This window comes from Pleurodeles waltl, chromosome 4_2 (assembly GCF_031143425.1).
Source record: "Pleurodeles waltl isolate 20211129_DDA chromosome 4_2, aPleWal1.hap1.20221129, whole genome shotgun sequence".
NCBI lineage: Eukaryota > Metazoa > Chordata > Amphibia > Caudata > Salamandridae > Pleurodeles > Pleurodeles waltl.
The window spans coordinates 796,010,100-796,036,126 of record NC_090443.1 but is presented as its reverse complement, the minus strand read 5'-3'; the positions used below and the strand labels follow the sequence as shown (position 1 = coordinate 796,036,126).

The 26,027-nt window shown below is 44.2% G+C and overlaps 1 protein-coding gene across 1 annotated transcript in view; it reads right to left on the bottom strand.

Annotated features, from left to right (window-relative positions):
• Window positions 1-1,039: 1,039 nt before the first annotated feature.
• The window catches only part of LRRC40 (leucine rich repeat containing 40), a 333,058-nt gene continuing 308,070 nt past the window's right edge, over window positions 1,040-26,027 (bottom strand). The window contains exons 14-15 of the mRNA XM_069232449.1: window positions 12,750-12,935; window positions 1,040-1,434 (exon numbers count right to left, since the gene is read on the bottom strand). Of these exons, the coding sequence (XP_069088550.1) occupies window positions 1,329-1,434; window positions 12,750-12,935 (292 nt within the window). The 3' untranslated portion in view covers window positions 1,040-1,328. The remainder of the gene's footprint in view (window positions 1,435-12,749; window positions 12,936-26,027) is intronic.

Sequence of the window (26,027 nt, the reverse complement as noted above, 5' to 3'; positions counted from 1 at the left end):
CAACAAATAATGCTGACAATGGAACTTTGTTAAAAGCCATGCAAACTTTGCATAATCTGCAAAAGAAAATGGTAGATGAAGGAGGTGCCCCAGATAATTGGCTTAGTGGATGGTTTTCTTCCATCCTGGATGTCGGGACTGTTGTGAGCCTTGTTGCCAGCTCTTGTGGTTTTGCTGTTTATATGCTTTGGTGTTCATTTAATTTTAGACTGTTGTAGAAGGATTAGATGTTTCCAGTTAGGAAACCAACACGAGAAGTAGATGTTCGAGGAGGTATATGTCACCTGGTGCCAACTGCAGACCAAGGTTTAGCTTCAGTATCAACTAGTTGGAGAGGAAATAAAATACAAAGAAATTACACTTCATCAGTAGAAAATGATATAAAATCTTATCTGGTAAAAGAGGAGTGTAGGCCTAAACTATATGTTGACGCCAGAGAGGTGAAGCGTTCACTTGACAACAGAACCCATGACCAGCAAGGTCATAGTTAAAGGAAAACCTAAGTTTGTGAGCCTAAAGGAAATTATAGTTTTAAGCACACAGGCAAGTGTTCTTCCGTCTCATTAAATTAAAAGAGTGATTGAAGAATGAGAACACGAGACTGAATTAGCCCAGGGTATGCAAAAACTGATAAGCGATCTTGGGAGCAGAGTGATATAACACGCACACAAGCATTCAAGAGTACTGAATGGTTAGTTTGTTAAGCATTGTTAGAACTGCAATAAAGAATGTGTAAGAGATAGGTTAAAGATTAATGAACACCAGTGATGCGATTTTGCAGCAAGCATGTAATTGCTAAACTTACTCATTAACCTTTTTGTATTGTTCGTACTTGCTATATAAGTGACTGCCTGTGAAGCAGCAAATTGAGACCAGCTGTTTACCTACATGGAGATAGCTACTCTCCCTGCCACGATAGTAAAAAGATGTGGTTTATCTTGCCAAGAGGAGTCATGTCTTTTTCATCTTAAGTTTCCCCACAACATCCTGTTCTTCCCATTAAGGGAAGAAACACACCCAAAAAACAAACAATCAATGATTAATGTGAGATATCAAAATATTTTAATGTCAAATGAATTCAATGCAGACATCTAAGCCATACATCGGCAATTTGTGGGACATACATTGGAAATTGGCAATTGTGAAAAGAAAAGTTTGCATTAAAGGCCAGTGTAAACTGATGACATGTAAAAGGAATGCTGCATTTTTATGTGGTATCCACAGTCTGTTTTCATGGAAAACTAAATGCATGAAGAATTCCTTTTTACTTTGTTCCATAAGTGCTACTCCATAAATTGGAAATTAGACAAATTAAAATATATCTGTGTTTACGTTGGAATGCGACTTCTTAGATATTCTAGCACAGCTGCGGTTCCTTTTGCCAGAACAGCTGCCCGGGGATTACGAAAAGGATTTCCTTCCAGATTAAGTGACCTGTGGAGAAAATGGAAACCTATTACATATTCTTTCTACATGAATAATTATTTTATGTTTAAATTTATGTTTATGTTATGATAGAACAGATGTATTATGAGTATTCTAAGTGCATGTGTAAAGTCCTCAAATTCACAACTTTTCAAATGTTTTAAAAGCCTGCAGGCTTGAAAGATTTCAGCAGTTTTCCAAACTATACAGTTTGTTGAGGTGTTGTGATGTCAATAGCAATGTCATAAATTAACTGATTTGTGAGGTCACCTATGACATAATGTTCAAGATCATGAACAGTACACTAGAAGTGATTTTTGCTCAACAAACCATAACTGGCCACTTTCACTGGTGTTTAAGTTTTATTTCGTAACTATAACTTCACTTTACATTTTTTCAATACATTTCTCACAGATTTTTGAACATATGTTACTGTGGTAGTAGCAAAAGAAACTAAGTTACCAAGTTACCCTTAAAGGTTTTTTTTAAGTGAGTTGTTTTGGTGATATATATCATACTTCCCACATGCTCAACCCACTATGCATGACCATCACCCAACAGCTCACTTTTTGTATAACAACCTGATTAGTAGAACTACTATAACTTTGTGAGAAACTCCTTTCAAACAAATTCAATCTTTATTACATCACTGCTATAAATCCTCCTATAGAAGGTGTATGACTGACCAGAAATTGTCTTAAGTAGTCCCCTTTAAAGACATTTCCCTGACATGCCTTTTAGCTGTGCCTCACTGATGCATTATCTAGCATCTCCTCTGTTAGAAATGGGCTCTCTAGTTGGCAGAGGTATTCATCTTTGTCCAATTAGGGACCACAATCCTAGTCAGAGTATGTTGCACACAATTCAAATTACCCTGTGCCCACCCTCTGGTAGCTTGGCACTGAGCAGTCAAGCTTAACTTAGAAGAAAATGTGTAAAGTATTTGTCCAATAAGTCATACAGTAATACAGCGAAAACACCACAAAAATACACCACACAGGTTTAGAAAAATAGAAGATATTTATCTGGTTAAATTGAGGTCAAAACGATAAAGATTCAATAAGCACAAGTTGAGATATCACTTTTTAAAAAGAGTCTTAAATCTTAAATTCCTTGTTGCACGCAGGAGCTGCGTCGATTCTTCGCTCGGGAAATCGGACTGCGTTATTCTGGTTCGGCTGGGCATCGATCTGGTAGGGCTGGGTGTTGAATTCCCGGTCGCAAGGTAGGCGCTGTGTCAAATGTTCACTAGGAAAGTTGGGCTGCGTCGTTTCGGTTCAGCTGTGCGACAATTTTCTCATCGCAAGGCAAGCTGTGCACCATTTCCAGCAAGCTGTGAATCGAGTTTTGGCGCACAAGGAGTTTCCTTAAGTGATGATGTCTGAGACGTCAGAAAACGGGAGGCAAGCTCAATCCAAGCCCTTGGCAAGCCCTTCTCAGCAAGTCAGAGGGCAGCAGGGCAGCAGTCCTTCACAGCAAAGCAGTGCAGATGAGTCCTGTGGGCAGCCAGGCAGTTCCTCTTGACAGGTTGCAGGTCCAGAAGTGTCTGAGTTGGTGGGGTCAGAGACCCAGTTTATATACCCAAAATACCTCTGAAGTGGGGGAGGCTTCAAAGAGTAGTTTTGAAGTGCACAAGGTCCCCTTCCAGTACAGGTTTGTCTGCCAGAGTCCCAGTAGGGGGTTAGGAAGTCCATTGTGTGAGGGAAGGTCACTAGCCTTTGAAATATAAGTGTCAGGCCCCTCTACCCATCCAGCCCAGGAAGACCCATTCAGTATGCAGATGTGACTGAGTGGCCTGTGTTTGTGGTTGTCTGGGGGAAATGCACAAGGGAGCTGTCAACCAGCCCAGCTCAGACGTGGATTGGAGACAGGCTGTATGGCACAGATGAATTTTAAGTGCAGAGAAATGTTCACTTTCTAAAAGTAAAAACAACAGATGATGAACAGAATGCAGAGCAAATCAAACATTCACCCCGGATCCAAACATCCAACCCACTTAATCCATCAGTTTTTTTGCTTGCCATGCTATTCCAGTTTGGACCCTGCCATATGCAAATCAGTCTTGACCCTGTTCCCCATGGGAACAGTCCAACCTGAACTGCCAGGCCCTCTCTGAACCAGAAAAAAGCATCTTATAACCGGTTTCAGGGTATCACCCTTCATCAGCCAGGCTAGCTTAAATCTGGTGGCATAGCAAGCATGGGACCTACGTCTGGGAATACCCTTCCCACTTGGGGCAACAAAAGCAAAAATAACAGAGGATGGACGGAATGCAGAGCAAATCAAACATTCACCCCCAGTCACAGATCTGGGTTTAATCCATCAGTTTTTTGCTTGCCATGGCATTCCAGTTTGGACCCAGCCATTTGCAAATCACTTTCTAAAAGTGGCATTTCTAAAACAGTAATATAAAATTCAACCTTTCCAATAAGCAGGATTTTCTATTACCATTCTGGCCATACTAAATATGACCTGTTTACCCCTTTCTGATCAGAATCTACCACCCAAACAGCATATGAGGGTAGTCCTAAATCTAGCCTATGAAAGGAGCAGGCCTCACAGTGTTGGAAAACTAATTCAGGAGCTTTCCATTACCAAGACACATAAAGCACACATGTGCATGTCCTGCCTTTTACCTACATAGCACCCTGCCCTATAGGTTACTTAGGGTCTACCTTAGGGGTGATTAGTATGTTAAAAAAAAAAAAAAAAAAAAAAGGAGTTTAAGGCTTGGCGAGTATTTTTAAATGCCAGGTCGAAGTGGCAGGAACCTGCACACACAGGCCTTGCAATGGCAGGCCTGAGATATGGTTAAGGGGCTACTTATGTGGGTGGCACAATCAGTGCTGCAGGCCCATTAGTAGCATTATTTGCCTATTCCAATGAAAAGTCCATAAAAGGGATGTCTCCTTCTGAACAGTACTTCTTCCCCCATCAATAACCCTGTCACGGGCTTTCCCTCCTTCCACTTCTCAAGTGTTATCCTCTTAAGTCCTTGCAAATATACAGGGAGTGCAGAATTATTAGGCAAGTTGTATTTTTGAGGATTAATTTTATTATTGAACAACAACCATGTTCTCAATGAACCCAAAAAACTCATTAATATCAAAACTGAATATTTTTGGAAGTAGTTTTTAGTTTGTTTTTAGTTTTAGCTATGTTAGGGGGATATCTGTGTGTGCAGGTGACTATCACTGTGCATAATTATTAGGCAACTTAACAAAAAAAAATATATACCCATTTCAATTATTTATCATTACCAGTGAAACCAATATAACATCTCAACATTCACAAATATACATTTCTGACATTCAAAAACAAAACAAAAACAAATCAGTGACCAATATAGCCACCTTTCTTTGCAAGGACACTCAAAAGCCTGCCATCCATGGATTCTGTCAGTGTTTTGATCTGTTCACCATCAACATTGCGTGCAGCAGCAACCACAGCCTCCCAGACACTGTTCAGAGAGGTGTACTGTTTTCCCTCCTTGTAAATCTCACATTTGATGATGGACCACAGGTTCTCAATGGGGTTCAGATCAGGTGAACAAGGAGGCCATGTCATTAGATTTCCTTCTTTTATACCCTTTCTTGCCAGCCACGCTGTGGAGTACTTGGACGCGTGTGATGGAGCATTGTCCTGCATGAAAATCATGTTTTTCTTGAAGGATGCAGACTTCTTCCTGTACCACTGCTTGAAGAAGGTGTCTTCCAGGAACTGGCAGTAGGACTGGGAGTTGAGCTTGACTCCATCCTCAACCCGAAAAGGCCCCACAAGCTCATCTTTGATGATACCAGCCCAAACCAGTACTCCACCTCCACCTTGCTGGCGTCTGAGTCGGACTGGAGCTCTCTGCCCTTTACCAATCCAGCCACGGGCCCATCCATCTGGCCCATCAAGACTCACTCTCATTTCATCAGTCCATAAAACCTTAGAAAAATCAGTCTTGAGATATTTCTTGGCCCAGTCTTGACGTTTCAGCTTGTGTGTCTTGTTCAGTGGTGGTCGTCTTTCAGCCTTTCTTACCTTGGCCATGTCTCTGAGTATTGCACACCTTGTGCTTTTGGGCACTCCAGTGATGTTGCAGCTCTGAAATATGGCCAAACTGGTGGCAAGTGGCATCGTGGCAGCTGCACGCTTGACTTTTCTCAGTTCATGGGCCGTTATTTTGCGCCTTGGTTTTTCCACACGCTTCTTGCGACCCTGTTGACTATTTTGAATGAAACGCTTGATTGTTCGATGATCACGCTTCAGAAGCTTTGCAATTTTAAGAGTGCTGCATCCCTCTGCAAGATATCTCACTATTTTTGACCCTTCTGAGCCTGTCAAGTCCTTCTTTTGACCCATTTTGCCAAAGGAAAGGAAGTTGCCTAATAATTATGCACACCTGATATAGGGTGTTGATGTCATTAGACCACACCCCTTCTCATTACAGAGATGCCCATCACCTAATATGCTTAATTGGTAGTAGGCTTTCGAGCCTATACAGTTTGGAGTAAGACAACATGCATAAAGAGGATGATGTGGTCAAAATACTCATTTGCCTAATAATTCTGCACTCCCTGTACACCGGAATACTATTGTTTGAGATCTCTTTCACAGGATCCTCTTTATTCTGGAACAAAATGTATCCTTACCAGGATGTCAAGAGGGGACATATTCTCCAGACTCCCAGGAGCTGTGTAACAATTTAATTGGATGATTTCCTGCTTTTTAAAAATTGAGACATTGCCTTCTATACCTTTGGGGAGCTCCCTTATTTTTATTTTGTTTCTCCTTGAGTGATATTCAAGAGCTTCCTGCTTTTAATGAGGAAGAACACGAGTGGTGCGCCCTTTAATGCTCTTGGTCCAAAAATCCTTTCCCCTGCCCTATTTAAAATGTACTTTTAGTTTTAAAACATATTTGCATATATCTTTACGTACTTCACGCATGTGCATTTTGAAAGAGACTATTTCATTTCTTAGAACTGTGAAAAGTATTTGCCTTGTGCTGAATGTGACTTGTCCATCTTTCCAAGCAGGAGAGGCCCTCCTTGCACCCACTCCTGAACTTTCTGGATTCATACTTCCAAAATGTGTTAACTGTTTTTTAATTTCCCTCCCTCATGCAGCACTGAATTTGTGGTAAGGTCTTTTTGTCCTTAAACCCCACCAGTGGCTTACTGGGCTGTCTATGCCCAACAGCCATGTGCTATGCCATCTTGTCTGTACTGCTACTGTGGTGGCATCCTTCAATGAGATTCTCTTTTGAAGTTTAATCCAAGGTCTTTCCCCACCTGCCTCTCCAGTACCTCAAGGTTTTGCTTCATGCCACTTCCTAGCGTCAGGCCTTGGCTCTATGTTACCCCTGGCCGATTACTACTTGCTACTGTGTAGGCCCAGTGGGGAGATGAGATGTGAAGGTTGATTGCACTACCTGGAACAACCTCCCCATTTTCCTTGCAGTTCTCATATGCTGTGCTGCCCACTCTGCTTCCCTCAGGCTTTGCTCTCCTCATTGCAAAGGTGTATCTCTCAAACCTTTTGCCCTGTCGGATGAGTTACTTACCTTTGGTAAAGCATTATATGGTAGCGACTATATCTAGGTGCAGATTGCTCACCTTCAAATTCTCTCAAGATGTCAGACTGGATTGGGAAGATTTTCTGAGCAGTAAGCTAGTGCGCTGGTAGGTGGAGTCACTCGGCTCCGTGTCAATCGATGTTGTCCATGTGGGATATTATCCTATATAGGCGCTACCCAGGCGTACTGAAATTTCTTTTTACACCTTTTCACGCCAGAAGCATGGATCCGTGAAGAACATTGACCACTGGTGTCTCAAAAATATGGACCTGAAAGGGAAGCCCTTGCCCCTAGAAATCAGTTCAGAGAGTTGGGAGGATGGGTGGGTCGGTAAGGGATATGCGGCTAGATGTAGTCTTTACCAGCTAAGGCATTACTGAAAGTAAGTAACCTGTCCATCTGATAGAGTCCTCTAGCTGTAGATTCCTCACCTTTGAGGTGTTATGCAGGACCGAACGGGCAAAGATCCTGTCCCTACAGACCTGACTGTCCAGGCAGTAGTGTTTGGTAAACGTGTGCGGAGGTACCCACGTTGGTGCCTGACCAGTGTCGAGGACCGGAACTCCACGTGCTAACCTAGTGGTTTGCAGCTGTAGCTCAGGTAGAATGAGCACACAAACACTTTGGGGTTGCTTTTTGGTCAGTGTGTAGCAGATCTTAATGCAGAGTATGACCCATCTGGAGCTGGTCCTCTGCTGCACTGTCAGACCTATCTTTGCACCCACATACCCCACAAAGAGTTGCTCATTCACCCGGAACTCTTTTGCATGATCAAGTTAGAAGGTCAACGCTCTTTTTGAGTCTAGGCGGTGAAGTTTCTCTCCGCTTCCTTAGAAGGAAGTTGAGATTCTCAAAAAATAGGCAAGGTGATAGACTGGCCCATATCAGAAGGTGTGACCACTTTTGGCAGAAGAGAGGCCCTAGTACGAAGCACCACTGTCTCAGGATAAATGGAAAGGTAGGGTGGTGGTAGGGTGGCTTAGATGAAAAGACCTGCAACTCACTCACTCTGCAGGCAAATGTAACTGCCAAAGGGATGGCCTTTTTCAATGTGAGAAGCTTGAGGACAATTGTGGAGAGGCTTGAAGGAAGTGCACATAATAAAAAAAAGGCAGAATCAAAATTCAGATCCCATTGGGCCATAATGAAGGAGGATGGAGGAAACAGAAGCGCAAGACGTTTGAGGAACCTCTGTACAATAGGAGAGTTAAAGAAGGTTGATTAGGCAACTACAAAAAGTCAAGAACAGCAGACAGATATTCCTTAAGAGTGCCCAAAGCAGAGTCCTGCTGGGCAAAGAAAAGAATGAACAATAGGACCTCAGAGAGAGGGGCAGAAAGCAAGTCAACAGACGTGTTTGTGCACCATGCCACAAATTTCTTCCAAAAACAGGGGTATACCTTTTTGGTGGAGGGATGCCTGGCTGCCAAGATTGCGTTACAGACTTCAGGAGGAAGGTAAAAAGCTGACAACTACTGCCTTTCAATTTCCACGCAAGAAGGCGGTGAGTAGACAGGTTCAGGTGACGAACCCTCACCTGCTGCTCCAACAGAAGATACCTCCGAAGGGGCAGTCTGGTCAGAGGACCAATGGACATGCTCAGCAGCTAGGTATACAAGACTCTCAGTGCCCAGTCCAGAGCCACAAGGATGACCTGGGCCCAGTGGTTCCTGATCTTCTGGAAAACTCTGGGCAAGAGTAGTATGGGCATTAAGACATACAGGAGGCCTGAACTCCACTCAAGATGAAAAGCACCCATGAGCAAGTGCTACTTTGGAAACTTCAAAGCACAAAACTGCTGACATTGCAAGTTATCGGCAGAGGCGAACAGATCTAACCAAGGTTCTACCACTGCTGAAGGAGACCTTGTGCCACCTCCGGATGGACATGCTGTTCATGATCTGCTAGGCATTTTCAGTTGAGTAGTCCGCCCTGGTGTTCAGAGAGCCCACCAGATGCTGAACCATGAGGGATATGCCCTGCTGTTCCAGCCATATCCAGAGGCTCAGAACTTGCTGACAAAGGGTCTACACCGCCATCCCACCCTGCTTGTAGCAGTACCACATGGCAGTGGTGTTGTCCGTTAACATCTGCACCATCTTCCCCTTGAGAGAGGAAAGAAAGGATTTCAATGTCAGCCCAATCGCATGGAGGTCCAATGTTTTTGTGGAGTCCTGTTTCTGAAGGATACCAGATTTCTCTGATCTCTACCTCTGCCAGATGGCAGCCCCATCCCAGGAGTGAAATATCTGGTTGGGGAAGGGAGAGGGATCTCCAGAGAAATCGTAGTTTGTTAACCACTGCTTGTAGCCTCCAGGGCAGACCAGACCTGGGCAAACATGTGCATCTTGAACTTCTCCTTCTTGAGGACGCGATTGAGGGATTGAAGGTCTTGGACAGGGCGCAGGCCCTTCCCCTTTTTGGGGACCAGATATTAGCAGGAATAGCGACCACAGTCTACTTCCATCACTGGAACCCTCTCTATGGCTCCTTTGGCCAAAAGAGCTACAACTGCCTTGCGGATAAGGGACAAATAATCTTCCTTCATCCGATCGAAAGATGGTGACATGGATCAAGGGGTAGTCTCGAAGGGGAGGGAGTAGCCCCTTTGGACTATCTGCAAAACCCTCCAGTCTGAAGTGATGGATTGCGAGTAGGATAGGTGATGGCGAATCCTGCCACAAACTGGTCCTTGGTGGGAGGGGGGAGGCAGACCAGGCTGCTGCAAAGAGGGGGGGTGGAGGGTGGACTGACTACACCGCTGGCCACCTGACCCACAGATTGGTAGGTTCTGTGCCCTCTGCCATGCAGAGGCTGGGCAGCATTCGCGGCACAGTGGCTGGACAGGAACTGGCGTGGTTGGAGACCCCTTCCACAGCCACAAATGGGGCAAAAGGGAGACTGAGTGGGGGTGTTGGCCACCGCGAGGCCCAAGGACTTGGTCATAGCCAGAGATTTCTTGAAGCGCTTGAACACCAAGTTTGCCTTGTCTCGAAAGAGGCAGGTGCCAATGAAGGGCATGTCTATCAAAGAAGCCTGGACATCCCTCGAAAAGCTAGATGTCCTCAGCCAGGCCTATTCCTCAGGGTCACTGTTGTTCGAACCGTTTTGCCTAGTGAGTCAGTCGTGTCAAGTCTGCAACCAACTGTAAACTTAGCTGAGTCTCTCCAATCTTCAACAGCTATGGAAGGCTAGGAGAAGAAAACATGGTCTTCTAAAGGAATCCAACTTTTTGGATGCCCTACCCGGGGGAGCGGTAAGAAACACGCACCCTGCGAGGTAGAGGGGTGGACCATGAAGCTCTCACGGGTGGGCTTTTGTGTCAGGAAACTTGGATCCTCAGGTGTGAGGCAATAGCGGTGGGCAATCGTCCTTTTCACAGGAGCCCCTGAGCTGGGTTTGGACCAGATACCCAGTAGGACATCAGTGAGGGCATCACTTAACGGGAGCAGGGGTTCTGAGTTGGAAGCTCACAGTTGCAGCACCTCTGTGAAGAGATTAGTCTTGACGACCACCAATGGTAGCTGAAGGTCCAGGACCTCAGCCTCCCTTCGCACCACCACTGCATAAGAACTTCCCTCCTCCATAGCCACAGGAGGGGGAGAAAGCTTGTCAGTATCTGGTGATGTGTCCAGTCCGCTGACTTCACCCAAGACCTCACTCCAGTCCATTTCACTTTCCTAAGGCTGGTATTCTAAAGGGTCCAGCAACCCCTCCCCGTTCTTCCCTGAAGCCTAGTGCAGAGAAACAGGACTCGGGATCAGAGTGAGGAAAAGATCATGCCAGAGTCCGGCGACACACATCCAGCTACGCACTGGAATCAGGGATGACAATGAGTATGGCGCCTGCATCGGGGCAGGTGTCGGGGAAGGTCGAGGTGGTACGACCGATGCCAGTGGGATCCAGGACTGGATCCTATGGAGCCCCTCACTGCTGGGGCCAGAGCTGCCGGTATGGAAACTGAGGGAGACCTAGAAGACATACTTCGACACACCAGTAGAAAATGAGAAAAAGCTTGACAAAAGTCAAGAAAAGACCAGCCAAAAAACAACCAAGGGGTAACTCTTTGAGGATCAGCACTGGCTGGCACGAAAACAAAATAACTGACATCAACACACGTTTGGGTGATGCCTAAATAGGACCCACAACATAATTTACGGCACGAACAACAGCAACTACAGACATGGAGCTGCCTACTAGCGCACAGGAGTTTTGCTCTTGAAAATCTTCTGGATCCAGTCTGATGCCTGGGGATAATTCAAAGGTGAGGAATCTGCAGCTAGATGTCCCTATCAAATAGTGAGCCTGACCTTTCTATCCTATTCTATACTAGACCTCGGACACCAACTCTTCAGTACACTTCTGGATCTGTGGAAATCCTGTCAGGAAGAAGGACTGCAGTGCTGCTGAAAGGACAGCACTCTGTTGGACTGCTGCTCAGAAGGACTGCTGTCCTGCTGAGCTGACTTGCTCCCTTGCTTGCATGGCTGAGAAAGACTGGACCTGCATCTCTTGAATCCTGAAGCCACAGCGACTCAAAAGGCAAGTTGGCTGGCCTTCTATTCTGAAGCCTCAGGGACACAACAGGCTTCCAGCAACCATGCACCTGCATCTGGACTCTGCCACCTGTGAGACTACCCTGCCAAGTGGTGCCACCCCAGCCCTGGACCATTGGAAGTGAGCTTAAGGTGATCTGCCAGTGTCTGTGGAGGAACCAACATCTCTTCTGTGCAGCGCAAATCCGAGCACAATCGGCGCTTTGCTGCTGCTGCATGGATTGTACCCATCATAAAGGCTCACATCACGTAGCAACCCATTGGAACTGCTGCTGCGCAATGCAGCCTCAGCACAGGCCCTTAGCATTCCTTGTTGACAGCAGCCTCGAGGATGACAGACTCCACCTCGCAGCTCCCCAGAACCGATGCATTACACTTACTTCTCGCCGCATCCCCAACGCCAGACTTCACATCACAAGCCCCATTGACAGGATCCTTGACGACACAGACCCTTGCATTGCAGCTGTGCCACATCTCTGATGCGACACACTTCTTTGGGAGCACGACATCTATGACGTGTATCCTCACAATGCTCCACAAACCCGGATTTAAGGCACTCTGTTCAGTGGCTTAGGTAGGTCCTTGTAGCCTCCTAGCACTCTATTGCAGTTGGCCTGAACTTCTGACTTGGTCTCAGTCCAGCGCGGCCAGATATCCACACTTGATGCTTTTTGGCACTAGTTTCATTAAACATTTACATGTTCATATCTTTGGTTCTATTAATTAGATTTTTGTTGTTTTGGTCTTGTTTTATTTATTATAGAAAATTCAGTTTTCTAATGTGGTTTCGGATTATTTTTGTGTGGCGTTTGCACTGTTTTACTGCTTGAAGTGCTGCACAAATATTTTACAAATTGCCTCAAAGTTAAGCCTGACTGCTTTGTGCCAAGTTACCAGAGGGTTGAGCACCGGTTAATTTAGGGTTGGCTTGTGCCTCACCTTAACAAGGATTGTGGCGGATGGTTGACCAGGGCTCACACCCTAGTCAACCAACAACCTAATTTCTTGCAGTTCCAATAAAGTACTGAGCTTATTAAACATGTTTTGAAGGTTTGCGGCAGCTTGCATACAGCACTGTACACCATGACTTTATCTTCCCCACGGCAAGCCAATTGAGTTCCTCACTGAAGGTTGTAGTATTTAATGGAGCCTTACAAACATTACAAACAGAAAACCCTGTGCAAAAGGGAGGCCCTCACTCACCTGAGGTTTTCACAGTTTCCAAGTTCTGGAGGAACCTGGAGAAGGTCATTATTCTGTAGATCCAAAGTGGTAAGGTTTGGCATCTTTTTAAGTTGCAAAGGGTCCACTGATCCAATGTGATTGTTGCAGAACAAGATGGTATCAAGAGTTGAAATCCTATAAAGAACTTCAGGAAAGGTTCTGAACCTTTAAAAAGAAAACATCTGTTGTCACAACAAAGTAATCATGCAGAAATATTCGAACAAACTGTAGTACTCAGGCCACTATTAGAAGCTACCTCAATTAAGAGGGAAACACTCCAATTCAAAGCTAATTATAAGGATCAAACATTTTAAAATAATTTTAGAATCTCAACTTATTTTGTCAGTATATGCCTGAAATCGAATTAAGAATGTACAATTGTAGCCACTAACTCACTGGGGCTGTAAAGTGCAATGCGTTCTGGAATAAAACTGAATAATATATAAACTCATATTCAGTACTATGCCAGCTTATAAAATGCTACTGTAACATACCATGGCCATAGTTTTCTTAACAGAGCAAATTAAAACTGTAAAACAACTTGCATCAAGTGCCAAATAAATTCATTAAAGGCTTACTATGCAAACTAAAGCACAACTTTTGAAGATGTCCATCTGGTTTTTGTGGTCACCTACTGGAGACTGCACGCCACAAGTAACATCATTTGAACATTATCCAGTATATACACTTCATCCAGTGTATGTGGGGGCAATGTGGGTGGCTGCCATTCCCTCACCCCTAAATACATATATAGATTGATATTTACCAACTTAATTTCCTAACGCGTTCTGTTGGCCTAGCCCATTTGGTTTCCTGCTCCTACACTAGAAATGGTGACCCACAAGGCACGTTATTGCGGCATCATCTGAACTATGTGGAGGCAAAGAAGACAAGCAACCTGCAAAACAGCAGTGTTCGGCAGTGTCCAATGCTCTCTCTACAACGCTTTATCTGTAAACCTTGGGGGTTACCTCAGCGCCACTTATGGCTTTGCTAAATGTTTATCTTAGCACTCAAGTATAGTCTAAAAGCAATTCCTGTACCTTAATTAGAATAGAGCTTCACCATGCAATACCAAATACATGTGGCCCAGGCAGAGATATATCTTCTGTTAAAATACACTTTTGAAAGGTCCATTAAAATCACCACAATATCAAAGGTATTTCTTATGAATTTCCACTCCACTGATACTAATGGTACTACATGATGTAATTGTAGATAAAGTTCAAAATATTTCTTGCATAACTGAATCCTGGCTGTATGCTGAATGCCATTTAGTTTCTGTATATTTCCTTCTCCCTGGCAAAAAAAAAAGTTGTGCTGCTTAATCAACAAGCCAAACAGATAGGAATTTCGTCTCCACAAAGATAATTCAAACTTAGGGCCATGTGTGCAAAGCATTTTTGCAGTCGCAAATGGCCAATCGGGCCGTTTCAGACTGCAAAAATGCTTTGAGATATTAACAAAACACAATTTGCGATAACGAATTGCAATTCGTATTTGCGATGCGATATTTGGAGGAAGTGTGCTTAGGGCCTCTCTTCCAAATACCGAATCTGAATGCGATGTATGAATGTTTTGCGACTGAATTAAGGACGATAAACATTCATATTTAACTCACTCCTTAAAGGAGGTGGTAATTCATTCGCAAATAGGAAGAGATTCCCAAGGGACCTCTTCCCCTTTAAGAATGGAAAATAAATATTTTTTTAAGAGCCTATTATTCAAAAATGAAACTTCAAAGTTTCATTTTTTTCTTTTTAAAAACATCTCACTTTTCTTTAAGGAAAACGAGCTGCATAAAAAAAAATAATAATAAAAAAAAAAGATTGCTTTGTCAAAAAGCAGTCGCAGACATGGTGGTCTGCTGACCGCAGGCCAACATCCCAGTGGTGGCTGAGATTCCTCAGAGGTCACCTTCCATCGAGATTGGAAGAGAAAGGCTTTGCATTTCTCTTCTGATCATGTGATGGGAGCCTGAGAGGCTTCAAGGGGGAAGGAAAAGGAATTTCTTTCCCTTTGAAGTCTCTCAGAGCATTTCAGCAGCCAGATCGTGAAGCGATCGGGCTGCTGAAGTTTCCACTAGACGCCAGGTATTATTCTGAAAAAGGAAATTGGCATAAGGGGAGCGACCCCTTGGGCAAGGGTCGCTTCCCGTGGGGGCAATTATTTTCAAGGCCTTTTCTGCCCCCCCAAGGCAGATCGGCCTATTGTTATTAGGCCGATCTGCCCCCAGGGGGCAGAAACCTGTAGGCGCCAGAGATCTTTTTTGTTTTGTAGAGTTTGGGAGTGACCCCTTAGGCAAGGGTTGCTCCCCTAGGGGGCAAATTATATTTAGGCCCTTTCTGCCCCCCTTGGTGGCAGATCGGCCTATTTTTATTAGGCCAATCTGCCCCCAAGGGGGGCAGAAACCACTAGACACCAGGGAGCTTTTTTTAAGGTGAAATTCATGCAAGTGGAGCGAGCCCTTAGGCAAGGGTCGCTCCCCTGGGGGGGGGGGGGGGGGGGGGGGATTTATTTTAGGCCATTTCTGCTCCCCTTGGGGGAAAATCGGCCTATTCCTATTAGGCCAAAACCACTTAGGCACGAGGGATTGGTGTGTGTGTGTGTTTTGTTTGGGGGGGGGGGGCAGCCCCTTGGGCATGGGTTGCTCTCCATGAAGGCACATTACTGTCGGCCATATCTGCATCCTTTGTGGGCCGATTGGCCTATTTTTGGAAGGCCCATCTGCCCCTAAGCGGGGCAGAAAGCCCACCAGAGACCATGGAAGATTTTTTTTGTTTTTCCAAAATAAGAGGGTGGGGTTATAGCCATACCCCCACCCCAAATAAATGGGGCCAAAGTTGTTCTGCCCACCAGTGGCTCTTCCCCGTCACATGCACTTGGCCCACCTGCACAAGTGAGGTATCATTTTTACCAGGAGGCTGAGGGGAACGTTGGGTGGTAGGAAATTTGTCCCGGTGTGGTGATCCCACACAGAAATATGGGGAAAATGTGATTTTGTTTAGCTAAATGTGAGGTTTGCTGAATATTCTGGGTAAGAAAACATTGGGGATCCATGCAAGTCACACCTCCCTGGATACCCTCGAGTGTCTCGTTTCCAGAAATGTCTGCGTTTCGTAGGTTTCCCTAGATGGATGCTGAGCCCAGGACCAAAAATGCAGCTGCCCCCGCAAAAACAGGTAGTTTTGTATTTGATCATTTTGATGTGTTCACATAGTGTTTTGGGGCATTTCCTTTCACGGGCAGTAGGCCTACCAACAAAAGTGAGGTACTATTTTTATCGTGAGACTTCGAGGAACGCTGGGTGGAAGGAAATTCGTGGCTCCTCTCAGATTCCAGAACTTTCTATGGAAAAAGTGTTTTTTTGGGCCTCATTATGAGGTTTGCAAAGGATTCTGGGTAACAGAACCTGGTGAGAGCCCCACAAGTCACCCCATCTTGGATTCCCCTAGGTGTCTAGTTTTTAAAAATGCACAGGTTTGGTAGGTTTCCCTAGGTGCCGGGTGAGCTAGAGGCTAAAATCTACAGCTAGACACTTCGCAAAAAACACGTCAGATTTTAATGTAAAAATGTGATGTGTGCATGTTGCGTTTGTCGCGAGCATTAGGCCTACCCACGCCGCAAGTGCTGTACCATTTTTATCGGGAGACTTGGGGGAACACAGAATAGCAAACCAAGTGTTATTGTCCCTTGTCTTTCTCTACATTTTTTCCTTCCAAATGTAAGACAGTTTGTGAAAAAGACATCTATTTGAGAAGTGCCCTGTAATTCACATGCTGGTATGGTCACCCCGGAATTTAGAGATGTGCAAATAACCACTGCTTCTCAATACTTAATTTTGTGCCCATTTTGTAAATACAAAGTTTTTTTTTATACCTATGTCTCACTTGTGATACTTCACCAAATGAAGTGCTGTATGCCCGGTATACAATGAAAACATGTTGCAATGTGCAGCTCCTTTATTGGCTCTGGGTACCTAGAGTTCTTTATGAACCTACAATCCCTGTATATCACCGCAACCAGAAGAGTCTAGCAGACGTAACGGTATATTGCTTTTGAACACATGACATTACAGGAAAAAGTTACAGAGTAAAACGTGGAGAAAAATGGCTGTGTTTTTACCTCAATTTCAATATTTTGTTATTTCAGCTGTTATTTTCTGCAGGGCACCCTTGTAGGATCTACACAAATTACCCCTTGCTAGATTCAGAATTCTGTCTACTTTTTAGCTTCCTGAGATCCAGCATAGGTTTCACAACCATTTCTGTCACTAACTGGAAGGAGGCTTAAAGCACACAAAAAAGTAAAATGGGGTATGTCCCAGTAAAATGCCAACATTGTGTTGAAAAATTTGTTTTTCTGATTCAAGTCTGCCTGTTCCTGAAAGCTGGGAAGATGGTTACTTTAGAACCGCAAACCCTTTGTTGATGCCATTTTCAGGGGAAAACCACAAGCCTACTTCTGCAGCTCTTTTTTCCCCCATTTGTTTTCTAAAAAAAACTACATTTTTGCTATTTTGGCTATTTTCTTGGTCTCCTTCAAGGGGACCCACAAAGTCTGGGTACCTCTAGAATCCCTAGGATGTTGGAAAAAAAGGACACAAATTTTGCGTGGATAGCTTATGTGGACAAAAAGTTATGAAGGCCTAAGCGCGAACTGCACCAAATAGCCAAAAAGAAGCTTGGCACAGGAGGGGAAAGGTCTGGCAGCGAAGGGGTTATAGAGGTAAAGGATGCTCCCATGTGTATTAACAATGCAGCGCTATATGGGTCCGGACATAGTGGCCAGAGATGACTTTAATGCAGACTGTAAAGGGTACTTTCAGAAATACTTTGCTAAACCGGGGGGGAGGGGTTCTAGGGCAGATATAGCCAATTATTTGCAATGGATTATACTACTTCATATTACTGATGAGCACAGATGGAGTTTAGAAGTCACAGTTGAGTTACTAAAATTGAGGGACACCCTAGAGGGGGTTCAAAGAGGCAAAACCTCAGGAGTAGATGGCATCCTGGTTGAATTACATTTCACCCCTTTCTCCTGTCAAACAAACGGCTGGGGGTAGTTTTGGGGACATACAAGATTGCTTCTTTTTTGTAGTCCCAAAATGAGCTTGTGACTGTACTGATCCCAACGGATGGTAGGGCTAGGATTAAGATGACATTGTGGTGAATGTTGAAATGCTATTCAAAGTGTTGGCAAATCCTCGTCTTTGAATTGTTTCTACCCTTTTGGACTCCAACTGACAGGCTTTTTCCCTGGGAGGAGCACCATGTTTATCATCCGCAGATTAGTATATGTTATGCGCTAGCTGAAAGCCTCGGACTAGGACTGTTCACTAGACTCAATGGACTGAGAGTGCACGTTTGATATAGTCAAGTGGCAGTACTTGTGGGCTATCATGCAGCACCTGGGTTTTGGCCCTAACTACTTTAGGTGGGTGCAGAGGTTTTATATAGCCCCTAAGGGTAGAGTGTGCATGGTGTCGGATGCATGGGATTTGGAGAAGGACCCTAGACAGGGATACCCCTACCCCCCATGCTAACTGCATTAGAGGTGGAGCCATAAGACTGTAGGCTGAGAGCTAGGCTTCTTCCATGGGAAATACAACTTGCAGTGTGACGCATGTCATTTCATTGCATGCTGGCAATGTATTGGGTTATCTTAGCGATCCTGTTGCCTCAGCACCACACATGATGGTGGAACTTGAGCTGAGGTTTCAGGTTTACATACGAATAAAAGAAAGACCAAGTTATTTCCTTTGGGGAGAATGAGGCGCAACAGCAAAGATCTTCCTCTGAACTTCGATCTGGATTGGAGGTACATCAGTTCAGATATTTGGGGACCAAGGTGAGACAGTGCTGGGTGGCCTAAACTGATCTTAATGCAGGTTGGTTGTTGGATGGATTTAAAGGTTCCATAGAAGTCTGGACACCATTGCTCCTTTTTTATAATAGGACAAATTTATTTAGCTAAAATGGTTTTACTCCCCATGGTCATTACGTGCTGCAAAATAATATATGTGCCTGATCCAAACTACTGCATTTTTCTTACTTGATAGCTTGAAGTGTGTTCTGGTTTCGGCCAAGAAAGCGCAGAAGTGTAAAACTGGACAATCTAAATTGTCCGTAGCTTAAGCATGGACTGGGACTCCCGGACCTTTATCTTTACTATGCTGCTGCCCACTTTCAGCATGAGGTTCACTGGTTGAAGACGGTTCTAAATGCAAGAAGTCGGTGGCGGGTCTGCATTTGTCACACACTCTCCTTGAAGTGTTGAAGATAGGCAAGGGAGCTCTGAGTAAGCTGCCCTAAATAATCCGACAGATAGTGTAAATTTAGTATACAGTAATGTTAGAACTGGCATCCTTGTTGTTTCCCCTAACTTTTTTGCCTTCAGCTTCTGTTTTCCTGACCTCGTTGGCTCATTCCTGCCACTGCAGAGCCTGTAGGTGCAGTTTTAAACTGCCATGTCGACCTGGCAAGTTAACCTTCTTGCCAGGCCCAAACCTTTATTTTTGTTACATATGTCACTCCAATGTTAGGCCCTAGACAGCCCAAGGGCACGGTGCAGTGCATGTGTATTTAGGGTACATTTTACTCAAATTTGCTTTTCACTACTGCCAGGCCGGTTTCTTCCATAGGTTAACATTAGGATTACCTTATTACATTTTATAAGCCTAATTTCCAATTGGGAAGAGTTAGGACCCACAAGGTTTGGTGTCTCTAGAATCGCAATTTAAAATCCCAATTTACGGTGAAGTTATATTTTAAGTTGTACCACTGAAAATGGCACTTTTAGAAAGTTGGCATTGTCTTACTTTAACCATCTGGTGCTATGCGGTTGCAAACCAACCCCGCCTGCCCTGCCCACCCTCCCCCTCATAGTGAGTCTGGAGTCAGGGTAGGGACGCTGCAAAATTTAAAGTTCTCTCTTTGAAGTCTCTCCCACTTCAAAGGCACCACTGGGTATAAGAACAGGACTTCTGACCCTACAAATTCAGTACACTTCTGGACCTGTGGGTACTCTGCCACAAAGATGGACTGCAGTGCTGCTGAAAGGACTGACCCTACTGGACTCCTGCTCTGCTGACATGCTGCCCTCCTTGCCAGGTAGTGAGAAGGACTGGACCTGAATCTCTTCAAACCAGAACTGAAGTGAATCCAAGGGCTTGCTGGCTTGTCTCCTGTTCTTCTGAAGTCTCAGGCACATCAAAGACTTCTCTTCATACTGCAACAGCAGCTGGACTTGACAAAGCAAGATTTGAAGCAAGCAAAGTGGTGCCCAATCACGGACAAATGAAGGCGCTCCCATTAGCGCAGCTGTGTCGTGAACGCATGGTGCAGCACTTTGAAGCAACACTCCTGGAACATTTGGGGTGTGACTGGTCTCTGTCATTCAGACCGGTTTTGGATTGTGTGCAGCCCGTGTTTCAGTGTCGTTGGTGCTCTTTTGAACATGCACTGGAAGTTTGTCTCTCACAGCAACGCCGCTCAGCGATTGGTGCTGATCTGTTGTTCTCGTTGAGGGTTCATTACCAGACATGTGTGCTGTGGTTGCGTTTGCTCAGAGAAGCTGATTACGAACTACCCTTCCTGGAGGAAGTTACCATTGACTCGTTCATAGGCACTGCACGGGATGTCGTCTTGGTTGACACTAGGGCTATGGAACACACCTGCTTCTTGGTACTTTTTGGCGTGGATTTACCGGTTTTGTCATCTGCCGAGGTGGAGAATCTCCTGCTTTCCATGACTGATGCTTGATTTGGAACTGTCCTAAATTGACATTTTCCTTTGAATTCGGCCTTTGGCCACATGCTCATTTTTAAAATTGCCAAATAGTATGCTTGTGTGTCCTCTTGACTTGTTAAAATTAAGTAGGGTTTTAAATATATTTTAGCTTAGGGCATTTTAGCTTTGGCTTAAACCACTTTCTACCGACAAGGGGAGGGTGTAGTGTAGCCATTTTTAATAAAGCTTCATGCACGTTAGTTTAACATACTAGGCCGCTGTGCACTTTGCCATAGATATATTTTATTCAGCTTTGCACTGTTATTTTACAATAACCAGCTTTTACGGTCTTGTTTTAATTTCTTCTATCACACTGTTTAGCTTAGTTTAGCACTGTGTTCTCAAATAATGCATTCTTGATCACCCTGTGCTTCAGTCATGGCTACAGTCTGGTACATTGCCTGTAAACATGGTAGAAGTTTAGTCTCCAGTATTCGTAGAAAATACACATCCTTACGTAGGGACATTTTCTTAGAACATCTGCGTGTTAGTTATAAAAACACTTCCTAGTCCTAATACACGTCAAGCGGAAGATTCCAGCCAGGAACCTACAACTAGATGCTGAATGCCTCGTTGCAGATGCTGATTCAGATTACAGGCCTTTGCTCAGGTATGGGGGTTGATGTCCTCGTGGGGGAACCTGAAAGGCAGGCTTAGAGCTTCACATGCTGTGCTCGAAATATAACTTAGAGAGAAAATAATCTAGCAGCACTATGATAGCCTTATTCTTGTGCTTCACTCTCATCGTTACTATTTTAATCTTACTGTGTTGTGTAGTTCTGGTTATTGCAGCTCACTCTTTGCTATCTAAAATGCAGTTGTTTTATTAAACCAATCTTTAAAACGTAAACTGCCTTTGTCATTTATATATGAGACCGTACTGTGTATGAGAGAACCGGTTGTGACCTGAGTGACCCCGACTTCCCTGAGAAGTACTAAGATGTCATGCGCTCGGCTGCCCAATTGTCTCTACCATTCAGGAGAGATGATGCACTGCTAGTTAGCCGGAGCAAAACCCGAATTTAGAGTAACAAGTGTCATCCACCGTGGGTCAGACTTAGTCCCCCACACTGTGAACGATCTTGCCGCTCAAAATCCAGTAGTCTCATTAGGATAATGAGAGCCTACGCGACAATCAAGTTGTGCACCTTTGAAAGTGGGTATAAAGTGCTGAAACTACCGCACTGAACCAGCGCATTTCCATTGATGCCGACTCATCACTGTTGCTGACAGGATCGAGGACACCACATCGCCGTTGACGCAACACTGCTGCTGCGAGGATTGGGAGCACCACTATGCCTACTGCATGACGCATCACATCCATTTCCGATACATCTGACTTTGCGCAGCTCAGAGAAGACTCATTGCCTACATCTGCGAGATCGATGCCAACGCATCACCCCATTTGCTCCTCACATCTTGTTCTGTATGTCAACGCAACCCCGAACCTGGGTACTGTTTTCAGAAGGCCAAGGTTGGTCCTTGTATCTGACCCAGGCTCCATGGCGGTTGGCCTGATATTTCAGATTTGCCACAGTCTAGCGCAACCAGATAGCCTCAGTTGGCGCTTGATGGTTTTGAGCAGTACAACTAAGTTTATTCTTTAAAAATGTATATCTTGACTTCTGCTTATTGGATTTTTGTTGTTTTGGTCTTGTTTTGTTTATTAAATTAAGGTATTTTTTCTAACCTGGAGTAGTTTCTTTTTGTGTCGTGTTTTCACTATGTTATTGTTTGAAGTGTTGCACAAATACTTTATACATTGCCTCTTAAATTAAGCCTGCCTGCTCTGTGCCAAGCTACCAGAGAGTGAGCACAGGTTAATTTATGGTGTGTATTTGACTTGAAATTACTAGCATTTTGATTACTGCTTGGACAGGGTGCATCCCTCTGCCAACCAGAACCCCATTTTCTACCAGGTAGTGACTAAAGTACTGAAAAAGGCCCAATTTGAGGTAACCCTTCCGCTATGATCCTTGAGACTGTTTGGAAATATGCTGAAAATATGTCCATTCTCAGAAGGTCAGAGATGACTGTGAGAGGGTGAGGGATCTGTTTATTTATAATTGATTCGTCTCTTTTCAACACGCACAGGAACAGTTTGAACTGGAGCTAGGGCAGGTCTGACAAAAGACTAAACCGGCAGATATGGAATAGATCTGGAATTCTTTTCCAGAGGGATGCCTAGAATATGTAGTTGTGCTGTGGCTGCTGGAGTTGGCTGGATGCAGAAAATGAGTCACACATTTATACACAGCATTGATGTTCGATAGGGGCGGTAATACGGATAGGACGCAAGACCACTGAGTTGCAGATTTTTCTGATGCAATGACTGTGACTGAACGGAAATAGGCTTGTGAACAGGTCAAAAATATATCACCTAATGCTGAATTCAAGCTGATACTATTCCATTTCTTGCATAGACCGCATCTCATCAGGGGAAGCTAAACAGGACAGCTCAGCGTGGTATGTGCAGGCATGCTTATCCTATCAGAAGTTGAACAGTTTTTTGGGGGGTAGGACAAGCATACTTAAGGAGCTGTCACTGATGTGCTGCATGCAACCATAAGGGTATGCCTGCTTGGAATAAAGCCGAGGCAAAGTGTGGTAAAACGGCATTCAGTTTTATGTCACTGAGGACGGTTGTAGCAAACTGCAGGATTGCCATCCACTGGATGTTTCCTAGTCCACCGGAAGTAGACCATTGGGAAAAACATCTGATTGAATGGGCTCTGGCAGATGAACAAATTATTAAAATGAGGAGTGGAGATGATAAATTTACGGTGGATCTTGCCGCATTGGGAGAAATGTTGTCCAGACTTGCTGACCCACCTAACAATAGACCACCTTGAAAGGAAGATGGGTGGCATTGGGGTGAGAGGGTCCAGGACCTAAGAACAGAAAGATGTCTCAGACTGCTATGAGACGTGGGGGCTGGGACGCTGTTAAACCACTGTGCTGGTGTTTTAATGTGGATATCGAACACAATTATAGTCCAAGTCGTAAGTGTACTGTATTTCCATGTTTGGAAAAATAATGTATTTAAAACAAAGTAATTTAATAAAAAAGCGAGGAAATCCATCATCATAGTTCAGGCAAAGCACCCATCACTGCTTGCTGGGAGCAGGAGACAGTAGGGTTTGGCACAAGTATGCAACGGCTAATACATAGCCACCAAGCAGATGTATACAACTGGATGCCCCCAGAGAGAGCTGTGAAAGTAAACTGATCATTGTGAGCTTTGCCTGTTCCTACAGGTCATGAACATATCAGCCAATAAGGCAGGTTGCCTTTGGAGTGCAGAAGCCAAACCCATCTTCGACGCCTCGTCAGGGGTAGTAAGCGCTATATAAATACGATTACAATACAATACAATACAATCGTAAGTGAAACATCTTCAGCCTATAAAGTTTCCTTGACTCTCTAACAGGAGGCAAAGTGGGGCAGGCATTCAGGCTGTACTTCAAAGAATAAGGTTGGACTATCCGACTTTTCCAAGGAAGGGTAAAAGAACAAAAATGCAGAGAATCTAAAAGTCTCAGGATGTAAAACCTCTGGAGAGGGCAAGGTCAGTTCCAATGCTTCTGCTGTTTTTCGAGCTTCAGTGGTAAATGAAGAAACCTCTTCAGGCAGAGGGCTGTAAGGGTAAGGTCTAACGTTTCTGGTGATGTATCTAAGCAACTCACATTTTGTAAGTCCAGCTACATGTCAGCAACAGTGTGTGTATAGTAGGAAAGGAGGTCAACAGCTGCAGAATCACCTTCAGTGCAAGGGCTATCCTTATGAGGTATAGTGAGGGCATCAGAGTCTGGGACAAACACCTTGTCCATTTGGGCGAACCTGTCAGCCCTAGGAAGATGCACTGCATACAAATGTACCTAAACATTTTCTCGTGCCACACTGATAACTTCCTCTGAGTTTAAAGGCTTTGCCTGTATTGCCACTGAAAGACACTCTCACCGAACAGGGTAACAGCATGTTGGCAAGCTTTAACTTCTTTTTGGCCGTGGAGATTCAATGCCACAAGAGATTGGCACCAAAATGGTCATGCCTACGATGAGAGTGGCTGAGCCGGTACATGAGCCATCCTAAACAAGTTCAGCATTGCTAGCCGGAAGGCATCAACTTCTGCATGGTCAGCCAAAGGACACAGACTCTCTAGTGTAATCTTTGTCGATGTGGTATTTTATCCAACAATGAGGAAGAGTCTGGCATAGGGGAACAGTGTGGATATTGCAAAAGATCCAGGCAGCAGGAGCAGAAAAAATTAGCTGCTGGTCACATCAAAAAAGCACAAAAAACCCAAACTAGAACTAGTGCCAGCTGGCGTTTAAAATAATCTGGTGTGGTTAGTCGTGGAGTCGCAGCTAAAGCCGCATGGGCCGCATGGCCCCTTCTGGTGGTGCGAGAGAGATCTTCACGGCTACTCTGAAGCCTGGCAGGATAATTCGTAAATGAAAAGATCTACACGAAGACGTATCTATCAGAACTAATCATTTAATAAACAAAAACATCAGTAAACATCGGAAAGCCTTGTCTGAAAAAAAAGTGTGCCATTACCGCTTCCATATCAACTAAAAAACTAAAACCAGGTGCTGTGATGAAAAGTTCACAAGATTAATTGATCATCAGAAAGGGCTACCATCTAAATATAAAATCAGAGACTTTGTCAGTTTAAACTTGAGCATTTATGTTTGTGGTAACATATCATTAATAGATCAAAAACTGAACTGCAACAGATTTAGAGAAAGTAGTATTGTTGTCCAATTGTCTGTTAGGGTTTATAAAGCCATTTGCAGACAATAAAAGGTCCATAATTCCACTGTGAAAAAACAATATCAACAGAGAAAGTTAAAGAGGAGTTCCAGATTATGCAGGAGTGGGCATCCTATCTAATTCCCGCTAAGATCCTATAATGCTACAGGAGATTGCAAAGAACCACAGTGCTACAACCAGGGACATACAGGCCTCTGTAAACAGAAGAGTTCATGATTCTGGACTCTGGTGAATACTGAACAAGTATTAATTTTGTTAAGGGGTGATGATCCAACTTCCTTACTTGATGCTGTCAGATCAATATCAGATTGGATTGTCAGCAGCTTCTGTCCAACCAAGGAAGATAACTGATTGTGGTTCTGTGACATAATCCTTTTAGTCACCAAGGAGAAATTATCTGTAATGTCATTGAGGACCTTAACAATTTTTCTGTGATTTACCAGTTGTGGATATATGTGATGGTAATATTGAGAGTGCACACTTTCTTTATTGTTTCTTTGTGTATGTGCAATGCTGAGTGGTAAGCAGCCTTAAATAGCAGATCATACAATCTATGCAAGAGGTTCCCAACCTGTGGTCCGCGACTGCTTAGAAAATTTAATAAAATATTAACAGAAAATGCAATAATATTAGCTCCCCAAATTTTAGCAATGGCCTCATATGGGGGGGGGGGGAGGTTCCCTGGATT